This window comes from Oryza glaberrima, chromosome 11, assembly GCF_000147395.1.
Source record: "Oryza glaberrima chromosome 11, OglaRS2, whole genome shotgun sequence".
Taxonomy (NCBI): Eukaryota; Viridiplantae; Streptophyta; class Magnoliopsida; order Poales; family Poaceae; genus Oryza; species Oryza glaberrima.
The window spans coordinates 2,166,040-2,187,970 of record NC_068336.1 but is presented as its reverse complement, the minus strand read 5'-3'; the positions used below and the strand labels follow the sequence as shown (position 1 = coordinate 2,187,970).

Sequence of the window (21,931 nt, the reverse complement as noted above, 5' to 3'; positions counted from 1 at the left end):
ATAGTTTAGTGTAGAGCTGATGATTGAGACAATACTATCACATGTGGGGGTGATATCACCATCAACCCTTTCCTCCCCCCAAAATTCTGTTGGCAATTTGGCATCAAATGGAAGAACAGATCAAGAAAATCCAGGGGAAAAAACAGAACCACCAGGGGAAGGAAGGATCCAGGCCAACTCATTCTCTCGTGAGGAGAAGCAGCAGCAGCAGAAAAGCAAAAGGTCTCATCTCACGAGTTGTACCGTGAAGCAAACACCAAACAGTTGTACACCCGATGCTAGTGTGCAGCTGGGACCAAAGGTGAAATCTGGGAATGCCATTACGCCTACACAGTGTAGAGTGTAGAAGACCATGTGCTTCACCAGCTATACTATGCATACAGCCTTGGACTCTATGGTAGAGCAATACAATATAAAGTAGCCAAGATTAGTTGGACCAGAGCAACAACTGATGGAAGCAGATGAGTGTTAACTGGTGAACAACATATGCAAGATGCAGCAGGACATGGCAATCATAAGATAAAACTGATGTAATCAATATGCAATGTCAGGAATCAGTACCAGAGATCTCAATTGCAACAGTTAAGCCGCACAGTATGTATGAGATGTATCGACCGTGCAAGAGATTTCGATGGCGCAGTGCAAGAACTTAAGCTGTGGCTTCCCTTTGTTGAATTGCAGATTTGCAGTACACGGTATGCGGTGGTATACACACACACGGCTCGGTAGCAGTACAAAAATAATGCAAGTCACCCTATCAGAAATTCAGAATCACTGCAGTGCTGCATTTGCATAAGGGCAATAAAAGAGTAAATGCAATGCGTGATTTTAAATTTTACATCAAGCATAAACCAGCGCTTCACAATCCATTTTCTGGCTGCACCACCTCATGCAGCACAGCTTAATTAACAGAATTAAAACACACTCTAAATTGCTTTCTGTTGTTGTTTGTTAACTGTACGGACACAATACCAAACTAACAATTATTCAGAAAAGATGAAGAAATAAAAGAAGAGGATCCTACACTACACACACACCAATCTCATCAATGTATATGCCCTGTTCATGATCTTGTGTTTTTTTTCTCCCCAACATGAAAAATCTAACACCTAAGTTGCAATAAACAACAACCACACATCATTTTGCTTTTGCTTTGATGGTTTGGTAAAGAATTGAGACCACCAAATTCTCCCAATGGAGACAGACAGTAACCAGAGCAGTGCACAGATTTGACCTCTTGGAGAAGAAGATGGCGTTCGTCAGGGTGGCGACTTGAACGCCTGCACGATGAGGGAGAATCCCGGCGCGGCGGCCTCCTCCTCCAGCCATAGGCGGCTCTCGAGCGCGCTCCTCGCCCGGAGCATCACCACCGCGCAGCCCGGCGGCTCCCGGAACCACCACCCGTGGAGGTCCCACATCACGTCGACGGGGGCGCCGTCGACGAACACCGTCTGGTTCCCCCGGAAGTTCCAGCGCAGCCGGCACGCCTGCACCGCGCGCTTGCCGTCGACGCACACCCACAGCTCGTCCCCTCCGCCGCCGGAGCCGGGGGCGGCGGGCGCGCAGCTGACGCTGACCTCGTGCTCGGGCCCGCCCTCCGCGAACCGGACGCGCGCGGCGTGCATCGCCGCCGGGTCGGACACCACGACGCGCTCCACGCGCGAGACGGGCGCGACGCGGGCGCGCGGGATCTGGCCCTCGAACTTAGCCTTGACGAACTCCGCCGCCAGGTCGCCCACCGCGAGCACCACCTCCGCGCTGGCCACCGCCACCACGTAGTACCCGGACACCGGCTCCGGCGACGACGCCGCGGGGTCGTACCGCGCGGCGGTGAGATCCCAGAACAGCGCGAGCGGCGGGGGCGGGGGCGGCGTGGTAGTACCGGACTCATCACCACCACCCCCGTTCTCGTCGCCGGAGCTGGAGCCCGAGGGGAGGGAGCGGGAGCCCCTCCTCCGTCGGAGCTGGATGGCGCGGGCGGTGGGCGACGGCGCGAACGACAGCGTGGGGCCGAGCGGGGAGTGTCCCCACGTGAGGCGGAGCTGCAGCGGCGGCGCGGGGACCGCGAGCAGGGTGGCGCGGTAGGAGACGGTGACGGAGAGCGTCGGGGAGGAGGAAGAGGCGGTGGTGGAGGAGGAGGAGGAGCAGGTGGAGACGCGGGTGGAGGACGGCGCGGTGCACGCCGCGACGTCGGCGACGCGGACGGCGCCGTCGCCGATGCAGGAGGCGAAGTCCCGCACGGACGACGGGAGCAGCAGGCTTGACGCGCTCACCATTCCCGCGACCGCGGCGAGATCTGCGGCGGCGGAGGCGGCGGCGGCGAAGAGGAGGAGAAGGAGGTGGGGCTAGTAGAGTAGAGGCTACGGTGGTGGAGGAGTGGAACTCATAATAGCGGAGGCGGAGACGGCGGCGAGGCTGCTCAACTGGTAACTGCCGGAGCAGAGGTTGGGGAGGAGGAAGCCTTTAAGTCTGCCTGAGACGATGACGACCGTTGGATCATCAACTCGCGCGACGTGGACCGTCCGATCGACCGTACAGGAGTGCGAGTGGAGATGTTTTTTTCCGGAATCACGTGGGAAAAAGTACCCCTTGGATATAATAATAAATTAAATTCGCGTGAAATTCCTGCGTTGTAATATACTTATGACAAAAAAAATGAGAAAACAATCTTTTCACCCATTTATGCACGACAAGTAAACCCGATCTCGACCGCATTCTCTTCTCTCTTTTTTTAGCGTCATTCTACCTTTTTCACCTCTTTTTAATTAGCTATATGTGATTTGATTTTACTCTTACGATTTCACATACACACGTACTAACGTGCAAACCTTTCTGTATTCCATCTCTTATCACATGTTTAAAGAAATGAAAACTAGAGAAAAATCTTTAGCTTCCCTGAAATCCTATCAAAAGAAAAACGATGATTCTACTACGTCCTTACCGACAGTAAGCAAGCCTAATCAGACGAGAAAGTACCGTCACCCATTTATCCACGACAAGTAATCTAGATCTCGACCGCACACTCTTCTTTTTAGCTTCGAGTAAATCAATTTTTTTAAAATTATTATGAGGGCTTTTGGTGGGTCCGTTCATCCTTTGGGCATGCAGGGGAGGAGGGGCCATACCATGATGATGGCGCCATGATGCATTTGGCGCACGAAGATAGATGGATTAGACGGCGTCGCCATCCAGCTGCAGTCACGAGTGGTTGGGAGGATGGGGCAGGGGGGGTGACGAGGAGGAGGATGCGATGAGATGATGAGCTGCATAACATGGGAGAACAACTGTTGAGGCAAAATGTATGTGTCTCCATGCAGCCACGGAGGAGAATGGGACGCTCTCGGACAGAGTGTTGGACGAGTCGGAGTGAAAGGGCAAAAATTGGTTGCAATGACTGAGTAGCACCCTAAGATATGTACCCCTCCGTTCCCACAGAGTCAATACTGACTATAAATCTGGACACATGCAGCATGTCATGTGTGTCCAGATTCGTAGTTAGGGTTTACTTTTTTTTTTTTTTGGACGGACTAGTAGTTAGGCTAAGTTCCTACTCTCTCCGTCCCACTTTAAGTGTAAACATGATTTTTCGTGCCCAACTTTGATCGTCCGTCTTATTTAAAAAAATTTTGATAAAATTTAGAAACATAAGTCGTGCATAAAATACTATTCATATTTTAACATCTCATAACAATAAAAATACTAATTATAAAAAATTTCAAATAAAACAAACGATAAAAGTTGGACACGGAAACTCATGGTTCCACTTAAAATAGGACAGATGGAGTAATTTAAAAAGGCTACATCCAACCGGAAAATACGTACTCCCTAAGTCCAAAAAAAAAAAAGGCAAACCGTGGGTTCCCGTGCCAACGTTTAACTGTCCGTCTTATATGAAATTTTTTTATAATTAGTATTTTTTTATAATTTTTTTCATAATTTTTTAAATAAGACGAACGGTCAAACGTTGGACATGGAAAACAGGGTTTGTCTTTTTTTTTTGACAGAGGGAGTAGACTTTTTAAGTTCCTAATTAAAAAAAAGAAAAGATCATCACCTGCTTGTGCGGCTTCTCTTCACCTTCACGAGTCACTGGAGTCAGGTCATCTGGGTACAGACAGAATACCGCCACTGATCCTGACATGGCTGCCTCTCCAATCCTGTGCGTTCAGGAAATTTTCCAAGGTCAGAACTTGAGCTATAAAATTATACTAAAATATTTCAGATAATAATAGGAAATGTAGCGATTTCAGCTCTTACACTTTGTGCGCACATGCCGCTCGTTCTGACATTAAAAAAAGAATATGGTGGAATAAAACCGGAACGGGACAAACCCTCACCTCCCTCATAACTTAAATGAAACAAATACTAGCATATTGAAAACTTTGAGGTCAAATGGTCTGAGGACACATGTATTATGGCATCTTTCATCTTTATTTCCATGTGCTAGTAGTGTTTTCTTCACTGTGAGCTGACTTTTGTGCAGGCAATGGGGGCATAGTTTCAGAAGTAGTAACAAAATTAGCTTAACATGAAGATGAAAGTAGAGGCAATATATGTTGGATGAGACCGATCAACCTGGGGAGATGGAACCGGTGGATCATGCATTTGGTCATGGTCCCTGGTGACATGTATGATGATGCAAAAGGAACGGTACTACGCATCAGTACGGTCATACATCAAAGCATAGGCCATCACCACCAACCCTCTCAAGATTCACAAATCCAATGGAATACTATGCCAGGTTTGTCACCTTGTTACCTACAGGTTTTAATCATAAACCAAAAAGGGTTTCACCTCCCCAATTATTGAGGATTAACTAAGTAACCAAACGAACGTCGTGGAAAGCGTGATGGTGAATTAGAAATGAAGCAAAAAGAACTTGTCCCCCTTGTTTCTTGGGCTCAAGTCTGAATTTCTCTGAAAGTTGCCCGTATTGCTGTTGAGAGATGATTCAACAATGAAGGAACCAGCACAATCACTGTACTATTCGCTCTTAAATAGCAAAACTCCAACGCACACATGGCAGATAAAAAAGGGTTGCACGGAAATGTGACCGTAATCTCATCAATTTGCACCCTTTTCACCAGATCATTGCGTTTAACCAACTAACTGAAAGAATACGCCAGATTATAGAGAACGAATGGGCTAACCTGCTGTGCTTATGCTGACCCTGCAGAGCAGATGGCCCATTGGTCCATGAATAATGAATCAGTCTGATCAGAGATGCGAGAATACAAAATAGTATGGGTTATAAAAATGCTGAACTGAAGTATACTAAATTGAGTCATGGGAGGACAATCTGCTTTGGGGTGTGAGAGTGTGATTCATTCATCGGGCACGGAAAACCAGGCACTTGATCCCAGAGGCATTAGAAAATTGGAGCAAGGTTTGTTGACTTTGTTTTTAGATTCGATGAGAAAAAAAGGGCAGTCCCTTGCATTAAGTTGGTAATGGAGAAATGGGACACTCACCTGAAAACAAGGAAAGCAAAGGATCCCTGAAAATGATAGACAGCAGTTCTCTTTAGCTTTCGACAACCGGGAAAGAACAAAAATCAAATGTTAACACAGCAAGTTAATAGGTTTTTTCATCTGATACATCAGATAGGGTGGCTCTTCACACAACGATCTACATGATTCAATCCAGCTGGCAAGAAGATAAATGTATTGCCAAAAAGTGGAAGAGGCAAATAGTCTACTTGTATGTTTTAATAACTGAAGATGACCAATGTACACTGAACACGGTTTCTTTTCTTACTTTCTTTTTTTTTCTCTTTTTGACTAAACTAGGACAACTTGACAATGCAAATATTATAAGTACAGAAAACACAAAAGAGGCATACGTGGTAAAGCTGAAATGAGACATTCAGCTGACAGCAAGGGAACAAGGAACCCTGAAAATCATCGACCGCAATTTGTTAGTTTTCAACAACCAGCAAAAACAAAATAATATACTTAAGTTTATAATGTCTATTTTGTGATACTCCGATAATGTGGGTCTTCACACGGAATGATCTACAGCTCCAGTGGATTTAGTCCAGTTGGCAAGAGCATTAACGACTGCATTGCCAACTGCCAACAAAACGAAGAGGCAAACAGTAATATATCATGCTGCATGATATTTTTAGCAGCACAACCATCAAACCGTGTGTAGCGGGGACAGTTTCTTTTGTCTTTTTGTTAAACTAGGAAAAGATAACGCTGCAGTTTTTAAAGATACAGCAAGCACAAGTTGACGTAGGAGGCATTTATGTTTCTAATCTACTGAACAAGCTGCTAGATAATATTATGCAGTTCGAGTGAATATATATAACTCTAACTGACTGCAACAAGGCAGTTGACGAGAGAGTACAAAGCCTTCTCTGATCATACCTACTAAAAATAAGAGAGAAATATTGGATAAAAATTCAGATTTCCAAATAAAGGCATACCAGTTGAAAACAAACTTGTCTTCTTCTGTGCAGTTGAAGTTGGAACATCCCCATGCTAGCTGCAAGTTGAAATTGCTCAAAATAATAATCTGCTGATCAGATCAGTGTGAGAAGTTTCCATTCCATGATGGGCCCATTGTTTAGCTTGACATTAAAGAATCCTTCAACAGTAATATGTTTCCATTCTATACTACCTTGCCAAAACTGAAATCAAGTTGACGCACCCACCATTACCGAGTAGGGGAGTAACATAAACTGGCATTGTCTTGGAACTCTACAGATAAGTTGTACTGCCCATATGGATAGGTAAATTGTTAGTGCTCATCATTATACCCTTTGGGGAAGCCATTGATGTATATGGCTTCATATTAGTAGCCTAAAGCATGAGATAACCCCATCTTGAACAGTTTACAGTACCTGCAGTAGGATTAGGACCTTTCTGGCAACAAGAAATAGGTATCCATACGTGCATTGAATAAACAACATTTCCCTTCATGAGTCAGTTATCCAAGATCAGTAGGAAAATATGATGGTACACTCATCAAGAGAGGCAAAGTCAAACAAAAAGAGACATCTAGCTTACATGCTAAACCTTAAGTTAAATATGAGACTAAACTGATGCCTATTTTTTGGACCGCTTTAATATGGTTCATTCCACAGAACAGGCAAAACTCCATCTCGTAAATCAAGAAAATCAAGTGATTTTGGAACCTAGCCATGCACCGGTAAGCCATTATGCTGCAGAAATAAATATATAACTACCATGAAATTGAGTACTGCATGTGCAGATTAACACTCCCTATTTGAGCTTGACTCTGATGAACTGAAGTGTTGTTGGCACAAAAATGATGAGTTTGGTAACTACAGTACAGTTAGCTATAAAAATGAAACCATGGTTGCCAACGAAAAGGACACAGTAGGTACATGTTTATGAGTTCTGAGACAGTATATATTGGATGGTCCAGAACTATTAATGATGGGAATATGGTTCTTCTCTGCTTGATATAAACATCTACCAACTATGCAAAAGTTCCTGCATAAAATGTAGACACAGGAAAAGATAGCAGAGAAGTCCCAGCGGCCCGGACAGCTCACAATACCTAGGTTGCAAATTAAGCATTGTCTCTGCAGTTGTTTGCATCACTTGTATTGTACTCACAGGTTGCAGATGTACAGAAGCCCGTTGGGACTCGTATGCAACCTTACTGTGATTAATAGTCAATACAAACTTCATAGTAGATCACAAACCGACTCTTCAGGATCGTCAATCACCTCGCCAGTCGCCACCATTGCTCACACTTCAAGTTCGAACCCGATGTGAATCTGAGCTCCAGCATGCATCTTTTTACGTTCAAAGTTGTGCCCACCTCTTTCTTATCCTCTCCATATGCTTCACCATAACACCTCAAGATAATTCCTTGTTTGAGCTCTCACCTAAATCTCTTCTATCCAAACGAGAAATATCTTCGCATATGATAGTCATATAATCTCCTGCCCCTTGCAGGCGCAGATAACACCAAGGGCCGAACCCAACTTACAGAAAGAACAAGGCAGACAATGTAGATAGAGGAAGACACCTACAAACATAGTGATAGTGTCCATTTCATGCTGCGTACCAGGCCCTTTGTCCATGGAAGATTGTCTGCACCGACGCAGCTCTTGACTGCAGAAGCAGTCTAATGAGCCCTGTTTTCTTATGGCACAATGACAGCCATGGCCTTCCCTGTAGTACAACAGATTTATGGTTACAGTATGGCTTGCCCATGGTGAGGGTGACACACACATCATTGCGGTTTACAGTACTGAGTCTACTGACTGAACCGGAAAACTTTTGTACCTTAATCATATAGGTCTGTGCAGTTGATGCAATGGTGATTTCATTAACAGAGACCGCTTCTGCTCTAATCTAAGAAATGTAAATTTAAAAGTTAAAACTTACGATTCAGTTTGTAAGAAAATATGAATTACTGTTTATGTTAACAAAATTGTGTATCAGGAATGAAGTAGTGAGCACGCCCACATACCTGGAACACGCCAACCTCGTGGTTGTGATAGAAATTAGGCAGCAGCAACACCATTCACCATGGACTCAATCAGCCAATGCCTGACGCGAGCAGCAGAGAGAACTGCAATCGTGCCTGCTGCAGCGAGTAGTCCAAAGGTGGCGCACTGGATGAGGGAAACGGCAGCCGCAGGGATCAGCATAGAGGACGCCAATGAGCGTGGTGACAGGATGGACGAGGCGAAGGCAACATGCTCCCGTGGAAGGCAGCCAGCCGGCTGGGCCGGCGAGGAAGATACTCAAACAGCGGTAACACAATGGTGGTGGATATGAAATGATGTTTACATATAAACAGTATATACTTTTACTGTTTAGCTTCAGAAAAAAAGGTTATTTACATATTCCTTTTGTTTGAAAGAAGGATGCTATTTACATATCAGATCTACAGATATTAATCAAGATGCCAGTATGTACATCAGTATAAGATATTGACATACTTAGCTTTCCTGAAGGATGTTACACCAGAACATTACCTTGCAGGAAGTTAGAACTCTTCATCAGTTTCCATGGTCCTGGTAATAGGTATTGACCATCTTCCTAGATGGGCTGTGTAATTTGTGCATCTGACAACACCTCTTCCTTTTGGTCCATCTGGGAAATCGATCACACTGATGCTGCCATCATCTAGATGAAAAGATGACATGTAGTCCATCGTTAAATCCAGACACCTGCAAATCAATGCTAGATTTATACCCGGATGTCCTACGACCACCAGAATTCTTTCTGAAGTATCATCTTGCAACTCATTTAGCAAGGCTTGCCATGCAGCTTTCGACTGGTTCCATAGCCCCTCCAGAGTTTTGTATTCCATGCTGCCCAGCCACCCAGACTGAGCTATTTCTCCAAAGCTCTACAGAAGAAAACCAAGTGTTATTTGAACACCCCACGAAATGCAGGGAGCTATTAAAATTTCCAGGTAACCAAGCAACCAGCCAGTATGTACATAAGATGGGATAGCTTTAGCAAGAAGAATATGGTGGCTGGCAAGCACTCATTATAGATCTGATCACTAAATGTTGTGCTTTGCATTATCTTTGCAAATATTGATCTCCAAAAAGTGTTTTCAATCTTTCCCAGGCTAGGGTGCCTTGCGTGGGGGTGATGGTGTGTTTTGGGTTCCTTTGTGGGTGTCAACTTGGTGTGTCTGCCTGGTAGAGGCGCTATTAGTATAGTGTAAAACACTACTCTCTTTAATGAATAGGCAGATAGCCCTGCCATCTATTGCAAGTGTGGATTTTCAAGGCATGTACAGGATCTTCAAATATTCTATGCACTAGTAAAGCTACTGTGACAGAAGCCATGGAACGTGGAAATGGTCTAACCTTTTGCTTTGTTTGGAAGGCATCATCAATTTCTAGTTCTAGCAGTTTCTTCATTTCCACATAACGAGGCACACAGTCAGCACCTAAGCAATCTGCAGCCTCTTGAACCTACAATTCACTCTACTATGGTTAGATCAAGCAGGTAATAACAATAAAACGATAATGCATTGGACTAAACTTTGCAAATTGTTCAGACTTCAGAATGTAGTTACCTCGCATATAGTAGTAGCAGTATCAAATGCTGCAACTTGTGGGCTACAGAGAATACCATTTACCTTTTGATCTAAAAGTAGTTCTGCAGTCTTCTGAGACTGAAAACATTTGGCCAGTAATGAGCTTAGGTTTTAGTTAGAATAATGAAATATACAGTTTGCAATACAAAGAAGAAAATTACCTGTATAATCCCAAGCATGTTAAGCGGTGCATACCCCATTCCACTGACACCAATCTGTAATAGAAACAGTGTAATTACATACATAAGCAGCAAAGCTCAACAGGTAAATATTGTCTACCTGGGGGTACTCTTTACAGAAATATAATAAAAACCTTTCCTTATACAACTTATACTCGAATTTTTAATTTAGTTTTTTAGTACAATACTTGAACAAATGAGATTGATTCACTTAATTTCCCAAATTAAATTTAAAGAACTACAAAGCAGACCTCCAGAAAAATAGTAGGTGGCTCGTATTGATCCATAAAAGGTGCATAAATTTAGCCAGTTTTAGAGCACAGGTTAAGATAGTTAAGGTCATGGGTTCAAATCCCTTCATTACCGTTTTAAGGATTTTTTAAGGTATCCCTTCTATACTTGAAATCAATGTACACAGTTTCTCCAGTGAATTATCTTTGCTTTCACATTTTGATCCATAGAAAAAGCGCTTTTTTTTTCATGCAAGCATGGATGCACAAATGAGAATATATACCTCTGCACTGTTCTGTGTAGCTCCTTGACATGCTAGGATAATCCTCTTGCTTGTCTTTCTCCCTGCAGAACTTCCTGAGGCAACAGGAGAATTTGGCGTCTGCAAACATGGAAACACAATTAAATCCTATATTTACTGGTTTTCCACCTGTAGTTCTGTTTTGACACAAAATTATTTTATTTTACTTATCCAGAAGATGGTACGAAACTTGCATTAGGCAAGGCATACTACTAAAAGGAAAAAAAAAACATCCATCCAACTGAAAGTTACACACACGCACACACACACCTGATTTAAGCGGTTAAGGCATACAGCTGGAGGCCCTCCACCAGCCTGAGGGGTGAAATCCAGCACACTAGCACCACAATTGCTCTGAAGTAGAATCCGAAAGTACTCTGTGCCAAGTCCTAAATGCGAAAACCAGTAAACCAGAGATCAATTGGGCACAACCTTGGAACTATAGAATCAACAGCAAAGCCTAGTGGCACCAACCCAACGAAGAGGCAACAAGAGCCTGGTTCACTGCATTATGTGCAACAACAAGCACCGACTTGCCCTCATGTGCCAGGATCCTCTCCCAGCAGTTCTGTGCGCGGTCCCAGAGCTCCCGCACTGGGTAGTGCCCATCAATGCTGAAGTTGGCCGCGTTCTTCTGCCACTGCCGGTAGATAACTCCATACCTCTCCTTCCCTTCATTCTTCAACAATCCCTGCAAATATTCAGACAGTGATACCAACCAAGCATACATCCGTTCAGGCATTTGCACGAACATCCTGTGAGCAACCTAATACCCGAGAAGTATCCCAACCTGGAAGGAGTAGAGATCGATCTCGCGGAGGTCAGAGTCCGGGATGAGGTCGTCGTCGCGGTCGGCCCAGATGATCTCGGCGGTGCGGCGGGAGCGGGCGAGCGGGCTGGTGAAGCAGGCGTCGAAGGAGTCTGAGAGGAGCATGAGGCGGGAGGTCTCCGCCTGCGACTCGCCCTTGGGCGTCAGCACGGAGATGTCGGAGCTCCCCTGGATCCGCCCCTCCGCGTTCCAGGTGCTCTGCCCGTGCCGCACCAGCACCACCCGCTTCGCCTCCCGCAGCGGCGGCAGCCACTCCCCCGGACGAGGGTTCGGGGATCTCTCCAGTTCCCGCACGCTCGAGCAGCGGACGCGGAGGGCTGATCCACCGACCTTCCTCCGGCGAGCGGCGGCCGCCGCCGCCGCTGGTGAGGGAGCGAGGAGGAGCATGGGTGAAGCGAGATGGGATTTTTTTGTTGTTAGACTCGGAAAAGGGTTGTGTGGTTTGGGTTGGGTTTCCCGCGAAGATTTTTGGCATTTTGCCATAGGAAGAGGTGGAAGCGTTTGCCATAGGAAGAGGTGGAAGCGTACTAACCAAATTACGCGTTTGGACTCATTAGGCGTATAGTGGTAACAAATTCAGGCCATGTTTAGTTTCATGCCCAAATTTTTTTTATCGTATACGGACACACATTTGAAGTATTAAATGTAGACAAATAATAAAATAGATTACAGATTCCGTCTGTAAACTGCGAGACGAATCTATTAAACCTAATTAATCCGTCATAGCAAATGTTTACTGTAGCACCACATTATCAAATTATGGTGTAATTAGGCTTAAAAGATTCGTCTCGCAATTTACATGCAAATTGTGCAATTGTTTTTTCGTCCACATTTAATGCTCCATACATATATCCAAACATTTGATGTGATGGAATTTTTGGATGTTCGAAGGGAACTAAACACAGCCTCAATTGATGTCTTCTGCACTACAAACTCTGCATTTCTGAAGGATAAGAGATTCAGAGCAGGGTTCGACTTACCGCCGGTAACCGCGCGGTTACCGCGGTTACCGGGCTTACTGCGGGGGTACGGTAATATAAATACCGCGGTAACCTCCTTAAATTCAAATAAATTTGAAAAATAATTTGAATTTTTGATAAATTTTGCACGGTTTCATACGGTTTTTCACGGTTACCGCGCGGTAACCGTGCTTACCGCTGGGGCGCGATAACCCCGGCCCCGGCGATTTGGGAAACCCTGATTCAGAGTACTCATTCAATTCCAATGACCTACATGCTCATTGTTTTTTTAAAAAATATTGTTTTTCGTTCTGGCCTTACAACCAATTATTATAAAGGTTGTGCTATGAATAACTGCGAAAAATTTACAGCTTCATTAAAAACAATAAAAACTACTTGGTATACCTATATCACTCATAAGGACATCATTCTTTCGGATACACACAACCTCAAGTTGCTATGCAAGGTATAATAGCTCACATCCGACAATTAAATTTACAGGTAATCTCGTTACTAAGTACTTCTTAATGTGATTTTGAAACTATGCCGATGACCAGATAGCACTTAAACAGAGGCTAGGAGATGGACAAGGCTGTCATAAGCATTCAATTTAAGATGGAGGCTGAACTTATATCAAGTTCAAGTCCACCTCGGACTACAGGAACAGTCTGCATTAGAATCATCGCCCGGGTTTCATTCGGACTCTGCTCTTGACGTCTTACATATGTATGGAAAGCTAATGAGATCATCTTTCCAATGAATATGGTCTCACATAAAAATTCCTTCCAAGTCAACGGTAATCATCAAAACAAAAAGACGTCCAGAATCTGTCATAGTGATGTGTCATAGTCTTTGGACCCGTTGGGGCTTGTATCGTGTCGAAGTCCAATAGGAATGCATATAGGGATCCAAGGTCAACCCTACAATCAATATTGTCGACGTTTGATGTCGCGACTACGGTATTTGGACAGTATGGGGATCGTTGGTACTAGGGTATACGCGAGACTGAGGTAAAAGAGATGGGGATGAGGATTTTTATACAGGTTCGGGCCCCTGAATTGTCAGGTAATAACCCTACATCCTGTTGGCCGAAGCCGGTATTGCTCTTATTCACCATAATCACACCAGTACAATATTTGGGGTAGCCTATCTAACTGTTGTCGACATGGCGGTCTGAAGGTCTAACTCGTAGTCGACAACAGGGTAGTCTTCCTCCTCGAATTCGTGCCCGGCGAGATCAGAGATAGTGCTTTCGTCTCTCCTGACAGTATCCGGAGACACCGTGGGGGACTAGCCGTGCTTATCCCTAAAATCGATATCCGGCGTCTTGTCTTGGCGTATGTTGGCTTGTATTGGCTTTGTGGCGTCTATGTTGCCCGTGTCTTCTATGGTGGGTGTGTTGATTGTCTCTTCTATGGTGGGTATGTGGATTGTCTCTTCTCCTCCTAGGAGGCCTTATATTTATACCCATAGGTGTCCCCTTGTCTAAGTAGAACTAGGGAAAGCAATATGGATACAATCCGAGTAGTCCTTGTCGTTTCCATGTAGAATTCTGGTTGTCTTCCCTTATCCGAAACTCCTCATATATCCGCAGGTTGTTTCCGTATAGTATATGGTATGTGGTGGGTCCTGCCGAGATTTAGTCAACTACTATTAGGTATGTGGTATCCATAACCCTGACAAATATATTAAGTAGTGATCATTGAGTTAAGGTTGAGTTTTGTTTAGTATTTCTACCATTGCAGTTTCACCGTTCATCGGTTTATGGAATTCCAATTTCAAATTCTTGATTAATCATTCATCTGCAATTGAGTTGTTGTCTTTCTTGTTATGCTTATGTTATTCGAATCTGCACGCAGGGATTAGCTTTTTCAGCAAGGCCGATCGGGTTTTGGCATAACCAGATGAGACATGATACTATGATTACATAGTTTGGATCGTGTCGATTGGAAACCGAATCGTGTGCGCCAAGTTTTCGCCAAATCGATAGTTGTCCTCTCTTGACAGAAGATCAGGCATCCCGTGGCAATCAACCACCTAAGGTAGATATTTTCATTTATGGTTGGCCGGCGTATATATAATCTCTGTACCAACAACTTATAAGTTATATACAGTTTTTATCTTTCTCTAATCAGAAAATCAAAATCCCTGAAATTAGCGGACGATTCTCGTCGATCGAATTTCATAGATTTTGGTCTCTTTGGTCATGTTAATAGATTGATCATTCTATTGTATTTTCTCTTTGCGAGTATACAGGTGATAACAATACATTTTGGTTTGTACTTTTTGCAGAAGCAGAACTACGTGTTGGCATCCATATAATGGTAAAATTCGAACAGAAAAAACAAAATCTGTACAAGCAATCACAAATCCTAACCCAAAATAAACCCTATCCAAAACTACAGTGCAGCTATTTTCTTCAAGAAACACACACTGGGCAAGAATTCACAAGCCACACAAGCTGTTCGTCTGATCCATGGATGGATCACGACTTGAACGAGCTGTTTGAGCTTCCCATGGACTTGAGGTCCTTGTACGGCCCCGACGACGTCAGCTCCTGCTCCATCCCCCCGGCGCGCCGCCGCCGCTGCCGTCTCTGCCACAGCCGGTGACCCACGTACGCTCCGGCGACGGCCAGGCTCGCCAGGATCAGCGACAGCGCCGCCGTCACGGCCTTCGCGCCGGGCGACATGCCCCGCCGCGTCGAGCTCCGCGGCGGCCTCCTGACCTTGAAGTAGCCCACCTTCCGGTCGTCGGCCTCGTACACCATCGTCTCCACGGGGAAGTCGAGGAGGTAGCAGTAGCCGCTCGCGCCGCTGTGCACCGCGCCCCAGCAGCTGCAGTTGCCGGCGCACGCCTGCTCGCACTGCTCCGCCGTCGCGTTCGCCTCGAACGGCAGCCGCTCCTTGTACGCCACGGACACCCGCTTCAGCCGGACCTCGTCGAACACCTGGCCGCCGTCGCTGTCGCCGTCGCCGCAGAGGTCGGTGGTTTCCTCGGCGCTGCACGGTGGGGAGGTCGCGGTGCTGTTGGTGAGGCACTGGCACTTGGCCTCGCCGCCGCCGGGGACGCACAGGCCGTACGCGCCGCACGAGGTCGGCAGCTCGCACGGCGCCGTGATGGCCTTGTAGTCGGCGGTCCATGCCTTGGCGTCGTCGGTCCAGTAGTACGCGCGGAGGTTGCCGTCGTCCTCCAGCGTCATCCGCCGGAACGCGCCGGTGAGGTTCTGCACGAACGTGTCGAACGACAGCACGTCGACCTTCTCGCCGCTGCCCTGGAGGTACAGCCCGAAGAAGCCCCGGCCGTCGAGGCAGCCGTACACCGGCGGCTGCGTGGCGTTCTCCGGCTGCGCCTCGAGCGCCGTGTGCTGCCAGTACATCGGCGTCGCCCTCCCGCCGTAGAACTCCATGTGCAGCGACATGTACGTCTTGGCGAGCCGCAGCGCGAAGCGGCGGTTCCCGGAGATGAGCGGCGGCGACGACACGGTGAGGTTCTGGTCCAGGACGAGCGTGTCCGACGGGTTGTCGAAGCTCTGCCACGCCGGCCGCGTCTCCGCGAACCGCCGGACGACGAGGTTGGACGAGTTGAGCAGCACGACGGTGTCGCCGATGGCGTTCAGCGTCTGCCACAGCACGCCAGCGGCGCCGTCGGCGCCGGCGAGGACGAGGCCGGTGTCGAAGGTGAGCGTCGCCGGGCGCGACCAGTCCCCGACGCGCGCCGGCGTGGCGCGCCAGACCGGGAACGACGAGGCGAGGTGCACCACGGCGAGGTCCAGCGACGCCGCGCCGACGCGGAGGAACCCGAAGGCGAAGGCGCCGTTGGCCGCGTACAGCACCGGCTCGAACGGCGCCGGCGCGTCCGGCGAATGCCTCGCCGTGAAGCCATTCGACAGCTGCGTGACGCGCCCATCTCCCTTGGCGCCGTCGACGACGGCAACCATCACCGCCGACGCCACGCAGAGCGCCGCCACTACTCCGGCGATCGCCGGATCACCTTTGTCTAACCTCATTTCATCGACACGACAAAAGAAACCTCAAACGACTCGGATTTCGGACAGAGTAGCGCACACTACATACATAGTCATACATAAGCATCACAAGAAGAAGGTCAACGGCCGGTGAGAAATGAGAATGCACCTCCATTTGGAATAAATCCACGGCCAAATTAATTAAAGAATGAGAATTACATGCCAATGGAAACCTTTGCATCATCTGCAAGCTGTAGTTAAGTTGGGACTAATCTAGTGGCAGCCATGCATGCAGTGTGTGTATGAACTGTCCAAAAGTCAACCCTTCGTTTCTCTGCCTACCATTATCTGATTCTCTCTCCGTTGAATGGCCCATTAGGATCAGTAGTAAACGTGGTAAAAGATTTGATATTGCTTGGTGGATTGCTGCTTGTTCATACTTCACATATGTGCAGCAACTAGCAATTGTTAAACATTCAGGTGTCGACATCATTCAGTTCATCAGACAAAGTGATTAACCGGTGAGATCTCTTGTTTGTGCAGGCGTTTACTTAGTTTAGCTTGCTTGCAGATGCATATCGGTGTGCCGAGTATTTGTTAAATCTGAATGTCCAGTTGACCTCGAACGGCTTGAAAAGAACTCAAATAATGTAAAATATATTCCTCAGATTGTTTATTGAGCAAATCAGTCACCTGTCATATAAGGATATGTAATATTCACCGTATGGCATTTGCAGATTTCTTTTTTCTCTGTTGGAAATCTCAACCAAGACTTGTATATGAATGAAGATTGAAGAGTCCTGTGTGCCATTTCAATTCCTCGGTTTTCGAATAATTATCGCTATTCAGTATTACTCTCTCTCTCTTTGACGTACCGTAGAGAAATTAGGGATATGGTTTTTCTACACCTAGGTGTACACTAGGTTACGATGAACGTAAATTCTAGTATGATTGTATTCATAACGCTGCACACTTCAATAATATAACATTTTTCTAAGTTTTTTTTCCCAAGAGAATAAACAGTCAAAGTTTGAGATTGAATAATAACATTGAGTTACTATTCGAGAACGGAGGTGGTAATAAGACAAGCCAAAATTTTCTGCAAAGAAATGATCAAATGAAGTACTAGAAGTACATGGTTTCTAGAGAAGTCCTTACTGGAATTGCTTTAAGTTGACTTTCCAAAGTTGGGAAATTGCACCCTTTTTTTTTTCTAAGGAAGAACATATGCTGAGCTTTATTTGGATATTGGAATCTAATGGTTCTCCCCATGTTATAAGATATGGAATCACTTTGGAAAATGAAGAGCTACAGCTTTGGGGTCAACTTCATGTCTTCAATCCCCTCTTGCCGGCCGTATGTACAAGGTGCTTAAACTTCATGTCTATGATCCAAGTTAGATTAGGTGCTTAAACTCTAAGGTTGCAGTGTATTGCAGGATTGAAAGAATGCCAATTCCATTAGATTCTACAATGGGTACAAATTTACAAGCTGTTACTGCAGCATGTAAGTATAATTGTTGCCATATTAATTTGTTCTGTGGTCTGAAGTCTAAACAGTTCTGTAGTATAGTGAAAGAGCACACGAAGCATGTAGTAGAAAAAGAGCACACAAAATTCATCAGAGCTTCAGATGACCAATACATGTAACAATCAGTTCCAATTTTATTTCTTTCATGTCAAATTTCAAACTCTCATATTCAAATAACCCATATAAACCAATAATCAGGCGAAGTAAAAAAGAAGTATCGAATCAGTTCAAGAAAAAATAATTATGGCCTTTTCACATTTCCTTTTTATTTTTGAGAAACACGTTTCAATTTTTTAGGAAGGCCAGATGGCTCGACTTGTATTGAAACTCTGAGAGCCAGACTGCCAGATAGGGCTAAAATAAATAATAGTATATCACATGGTATAAGAGAATTAATTTATAATGGAGAGGGAGGAAAAAAAACTCTCATATATTAAATATTAGTATTCATCGCGCTGTATTTTCACAAAAAAAAACAGTTTCTTCTTTTTTCTACATTGTACTGTCAATAAAAATTGCGTTTGATTAACAACTAAGGTGCTTGTCCGTCGGGCGCGTCGTCTTGGTCGTCGTCGTCGGCGGCGGGCAGCTTATGGCGGCACAGCGGGCAGAAGCGGCTCCGCGCCAGCCAGTCGGCGAGGCACGCATGGTGGAAGCTGTGCCCGTACGAGCACGGCATCACGCTGATGTCATCGCCCACCTCGTAATCCTCGATGCATATCACGCATTGCGCCGCAGCCCCGCCGCCGCCGCCGCAGCTGTGCTTGCGCTTCTCCAGCGCCGCCACCGCCGCTGCCGAGGCCGGCCGTTGTCTTCCGGACCTGGGGGCGCCGCCGCCGTTTGCGCCGCCGGCGGCATTGGCGCGGTAAGCCCGTAGTAGCTCGCCAAGCCTTTGGATGAGAATGGTTTGTCCGTCGCCATTGGTGGTGCCTTGTCGCCGCCTCATCGCCGCTTCTTGCAAGAAGCTCATCGTCATCGCTTCCAATGGCGCCGGCGGCGCATTGCCGGCGGAACCGGGCGGCGGAAGTTCGGCCGGCGGAAGCGGAACCGGGAGCTCGTCGTCTCCGTGATGGAGGCTTGAGCCGGCGTCGTCCGTGCTGCCTACGATAATGGCGTCCTCGTAGCTGTGACTCTCAACGGCGCCCATGGCGAAGCCGCCGCCGTCGTCGTCGTCGCCATTGCGGACCTCGCCATGCTCGGCTCCTCCTTGCCCTGATCCACCTCCATTGTCGCCGTTCCCGAGTAGGAAACTGGCATACTGGCTCAGCGCATCGCTGTCTTCTTCCTCGCCGTCTCCTTCCCCGTCGCCGCCGTCGCCATTAGCGGCGGCGGCAGGACGATCAATGCCGCCGTCGCCGTCGTCGTCGTCGCTGTCTCCGAGGCGTTGGTAAGCTTCTAGTAGCGTCACTAAGTTGTCGAACGCGGTGGCGGTCGCCATGGATGATGGTTCATGATCGGTGCCGGCAGAATCGCCGTCGGTGCGTCGTGTTCCGTCGACGTCGTCGTCGTTCTCCATAGTCAAAAATTTAAAATCCGATCAGTTTAATTTTGGACTATATATTTATTTATATCTAACAACTGGATCATGGATCTGTTTGTTTTGATTTGATTTGCTCCCGTATCGCGTGTAATCTGCTGCTGCTGATTAAACTTATAGAGAGATATACGACGTGAATACGTGCGTGACTACGAGAGTTCGTGTCGGAGGGGGATGCGTACCGGAATTGGCGTACGGCCGTACGTGCAGCTCATGAACCGTACCACTACCAAATACGGCGTATGTGTAGAAGGATTCTGTTTCGGGGCATATGGAAACTGGGCCCAAGCCGAAATATGTGGTTTGGCTGGCCCTATGTGGTTTGGTATGTTCAAGGTGGGCTGGCCCTATGTGGTTTGGTATATTCAAGGTGGGCTGGCCCGAATCTAATCCAACGTGTTTTTGGAATTTTTTTATTTATACATTTTTATTAAAATATTTACAAAAATAATTTTTTGATTCGAAAATTTACAAGTCTAATCGTCTGCCGCCCTTTGCCCTTCCAGAGGGCGGCAAGGCACCTAAATGCAAATTTTTCAACACAACTTGTTAGCTCTATAATTTTATAATTTAAAATTATATTATATAAAGTCAGATGAAATAAAACTTTATATCAAAATTGTAGAGCTCAAGGAGATCTACAACTTTGTAGTTAACAACTTTTTTATTTAAGATGTTTTAGATATCCAAATATTCGTTACAAAATATAAAACACATTTTAAAAAATCTCAGATCTACATTTCAAACGACATTGGATGGAGATAAACTTTATATAAAAGTTGTAGATTCTGATGAGATCTATAACTTTGTAGTTTATCACTTTTCCATTTAAAATCATTTGGAATATCGAATAAGCATTATTAGTTTTTAAGCAATTAAAACCGGTGGAAAGGGTTTGAACACAAATAAAAATTTTGCATTTAGGTTTTTAAAAATCGCCCTCCCAAAGGGCGGTAGGCGATTAGATTTGTTAATTTTCGAAACAAAAAATATTTTTGTAAATATTTTAATAAAAAAATTCCGTGTTTTTGGACGTTTATTTAGACTTCTCTCTTTTTGTGGTATGGGACTATGGGAGAGTAGGGCTGTTGCATTTAGAGGATATTCAAAGTTGGAGGGGCCAAATTTTACCAAATACTCCCTCCGTCTCATAAAGAGGCAACTCCGAGTTTCTCAATGCAAAATTAAATAAGAGAATAAAGGACCAAAATATCCATTATAAATAGCAAATTAGTATTGGTGAATAGGTAGGTAAGGGGTATTGAAGGAATAAAATTTTTCGATTTTGCGAACCGAGGGTGGATGAGAAGGTAGAAGTTGATTTGTTTTGGGACAAAGTTTGAATTTCAAAAGTTAATTTATTTTGAGACGGAGGGGGTAGATATGATTGGGTTGGTGACTTTTATGTCAGTAGGATGGTAATTGAGGATTTTCATGTCGAATCTATACGTCGGTGATCTTAGATAACCTAACAAGTTGCAATGCTCAATTTTCGATCTAAATAAGGATAGCGTGGCGTAGTCGCAGCGCGCGCGGAATTGGATTCACATTTTGAATTCCGGGTTTTGTGGAGGGGCGATTTCTGGGCGATCTCATGGGGGGCGGCTGTCGGGGCTTCGCCGGCGGTGACGCCGGCCTCCTTGGCTTGCCTGTGGCGGCCCTGTTTCTGGCGTTGGCCATCCAGCCACTGGAGTCCTCCTCCTGTTAACGACCAAATTTGGTAATATCAGCATCGGAGATGAAGATGGGGTCGAGGCAGAATCGAAGATGAGGATTGTTATGGAAACAGAGTAAGGATCGGCTGGAGTCAGGATCGGCTACGATTGGGATTGGCTAAGTCCGAGTTAGACCGGGTTAGGTGATACAGCCGATTCCGACAATACGATCTGTGTACGACATCGGGTTCGAGTTGATGTGCGTCAAGATGATTGCCACGCACGGATAGAGTCCTGGGAAGGCAATTGTATCTATTAATTAGGATATTTTATGTAAATTCCTTATAGATAAGTGTGGGCAAAGTCTGCCGTAAAGACTTGTGATATCTTAGAGTTTGTTAGAGATAACAGTCGTGTCCGGTATGGGCATATCTTGTAATTCTCGGGTATAAATAGGCCCCGAGCCCTATGTAATGATTAACACACACGTTCAATACAATTTCGGCGCATCGCCACCCTTTTTTCTTTAGTTTTATTCGACGAGTTCTTGCTTTCGGGTTGAGCTGCATCGGTTTCGATCTTCAACAAGAGGTAAAACTTGTTATGGCGGCTTGCGTTCTCAAGATTAGTGCTTCCATCTTTATGATACTCTAGTCTTGTTTATGTAATTCGTCGAGTTATCATATATCTTACATA

At 45.7% G+C, this 21,931-nt stretch overlaps 4 protein-coding genes across 4 annotated transcripts; all 4 read right to left on the bottom strand.

Moving 5' to 3' along the window:
* Positions 1–810: 810 nt before the first annotated feature.
* Positions 811–3,696, bottom strand: LOC127754661 (uncharacterized). The gene has a single exon (XM_052280227.1). It carries the CDS (start codon positions 2,274–2,276, stop codon positions 1,260–1,262), a length of 1,017 nt encoding a protein of 338 aa, XP_052136187.1. The 5' UTR covers positions 2,277–3,696; the 3' UTR covers positions 811–1,259.
* Positions 3,697–8,778: 5,082 nt separating this feature from the next.
* Positions 8,779–12,033, bottom strand: LOC127754660 (2-carboxy-D-arabinitol-1-phosphatase). The gene is made up of 8 exons (XM_052280226.1): positions 11,549–12,033; positions 11,233–11,449; positions 11,029–11,147; positions 10,741–10,839; positions 10,209–10,262; positions 10,027–10,125; positions 9,815–9,922; positions 8,779–9,342 (listed from the first exon to the last, which is right to left on the bottom strand). The coding sequence occupies exons 1-8, from the start codon at positions 11,972–11,974 to the stop codon at positions 8,977–8,979; spliced, it is 1,488 nt and encodes a 495-aa protein (XP_052136186.1). The 5' UTR covers positions 11,975–12,033; the 3' UTR covers positions 8,779–8,976.
* A 2,728-nt stretch (positions 12,034–14,761) lies between these two features.
* Positions 14,762–16,555, bottom strand: LOC127754659 (PAN domain-containing protein At5g03700-like). Its single transcript, XM_052280225.1, has one exon. The coding sequence runs from the start codon at positions 16,553–16,555 to the stop codon at positions 15,032–15,034; it is 1,524 nt and encodes a 507-aa protein (XP_052136185.1). The 3' UTR covers positions 14,762–15,031.
* A 2,020-nt stretch (positions 16,556–18,575) lies between these two features.
* On the bottom strand, positions 18,576–19,560 carry LOC127754662 (uncharacterized). The gene has a single exon (XM_052280229.1). The coding sequence runs from the start codon at positions 19,557–19,559 to the stop codon at positions 18,576–18,578; it is 984 nt and encodes a 327-aa protein (XP_052136189.1). The 5' UTR covers position 19,560.
* Between the last annotated feature and the right edge of the window lie 2,371 nt (positions 19,561–21,931).

Bases quoted from the DNA above. Each gene is read 5' to 3' on its own strand.
- LOC127754661 (XM_052280227.1), bottom strand. From the start codon at position 2,276: ATGGTGAGCGCGTCAAGCCTGCTGCTCCCGTCGTCCGTGCGGGACTTC.
- LOC127754660 (XM_052280226.1), bottom strand. From the start codon at position 11,974: ATGCTCCTCCTCGCTCCCTCACCAGCGGCGGCGGCGGCCGCCGCTCGC. The intron at 10,126-10,208 runs GTAATTTTCTTC...AAATGTTTTCAG, and splicing joins ACATGCTTGGGATTATACAG to TCTCAGAAGACTGCAGAACT. The intron at 9,923-10,026 runs GTAACTACATTC...AGTGAATTGTAG, and splicing joins CTGCTACTACTATATGCGAG to GTTCAAGAGGCTGCAGATTG.
- LOC127754659 (XM_052280225.1), bottom strand. From the start codon at position 16,555: ATGAGGTTAGACAAAGGTGATCCGGCGATCGCCGGAGTAGTGGCGGCG.
- LOC127754662 (XM_052280229.1), bottom strand. From the start codon at position 19,559: ATGGAGAACGACGACGACGTCGACGGAACACGACGCACCGACGGCGAT.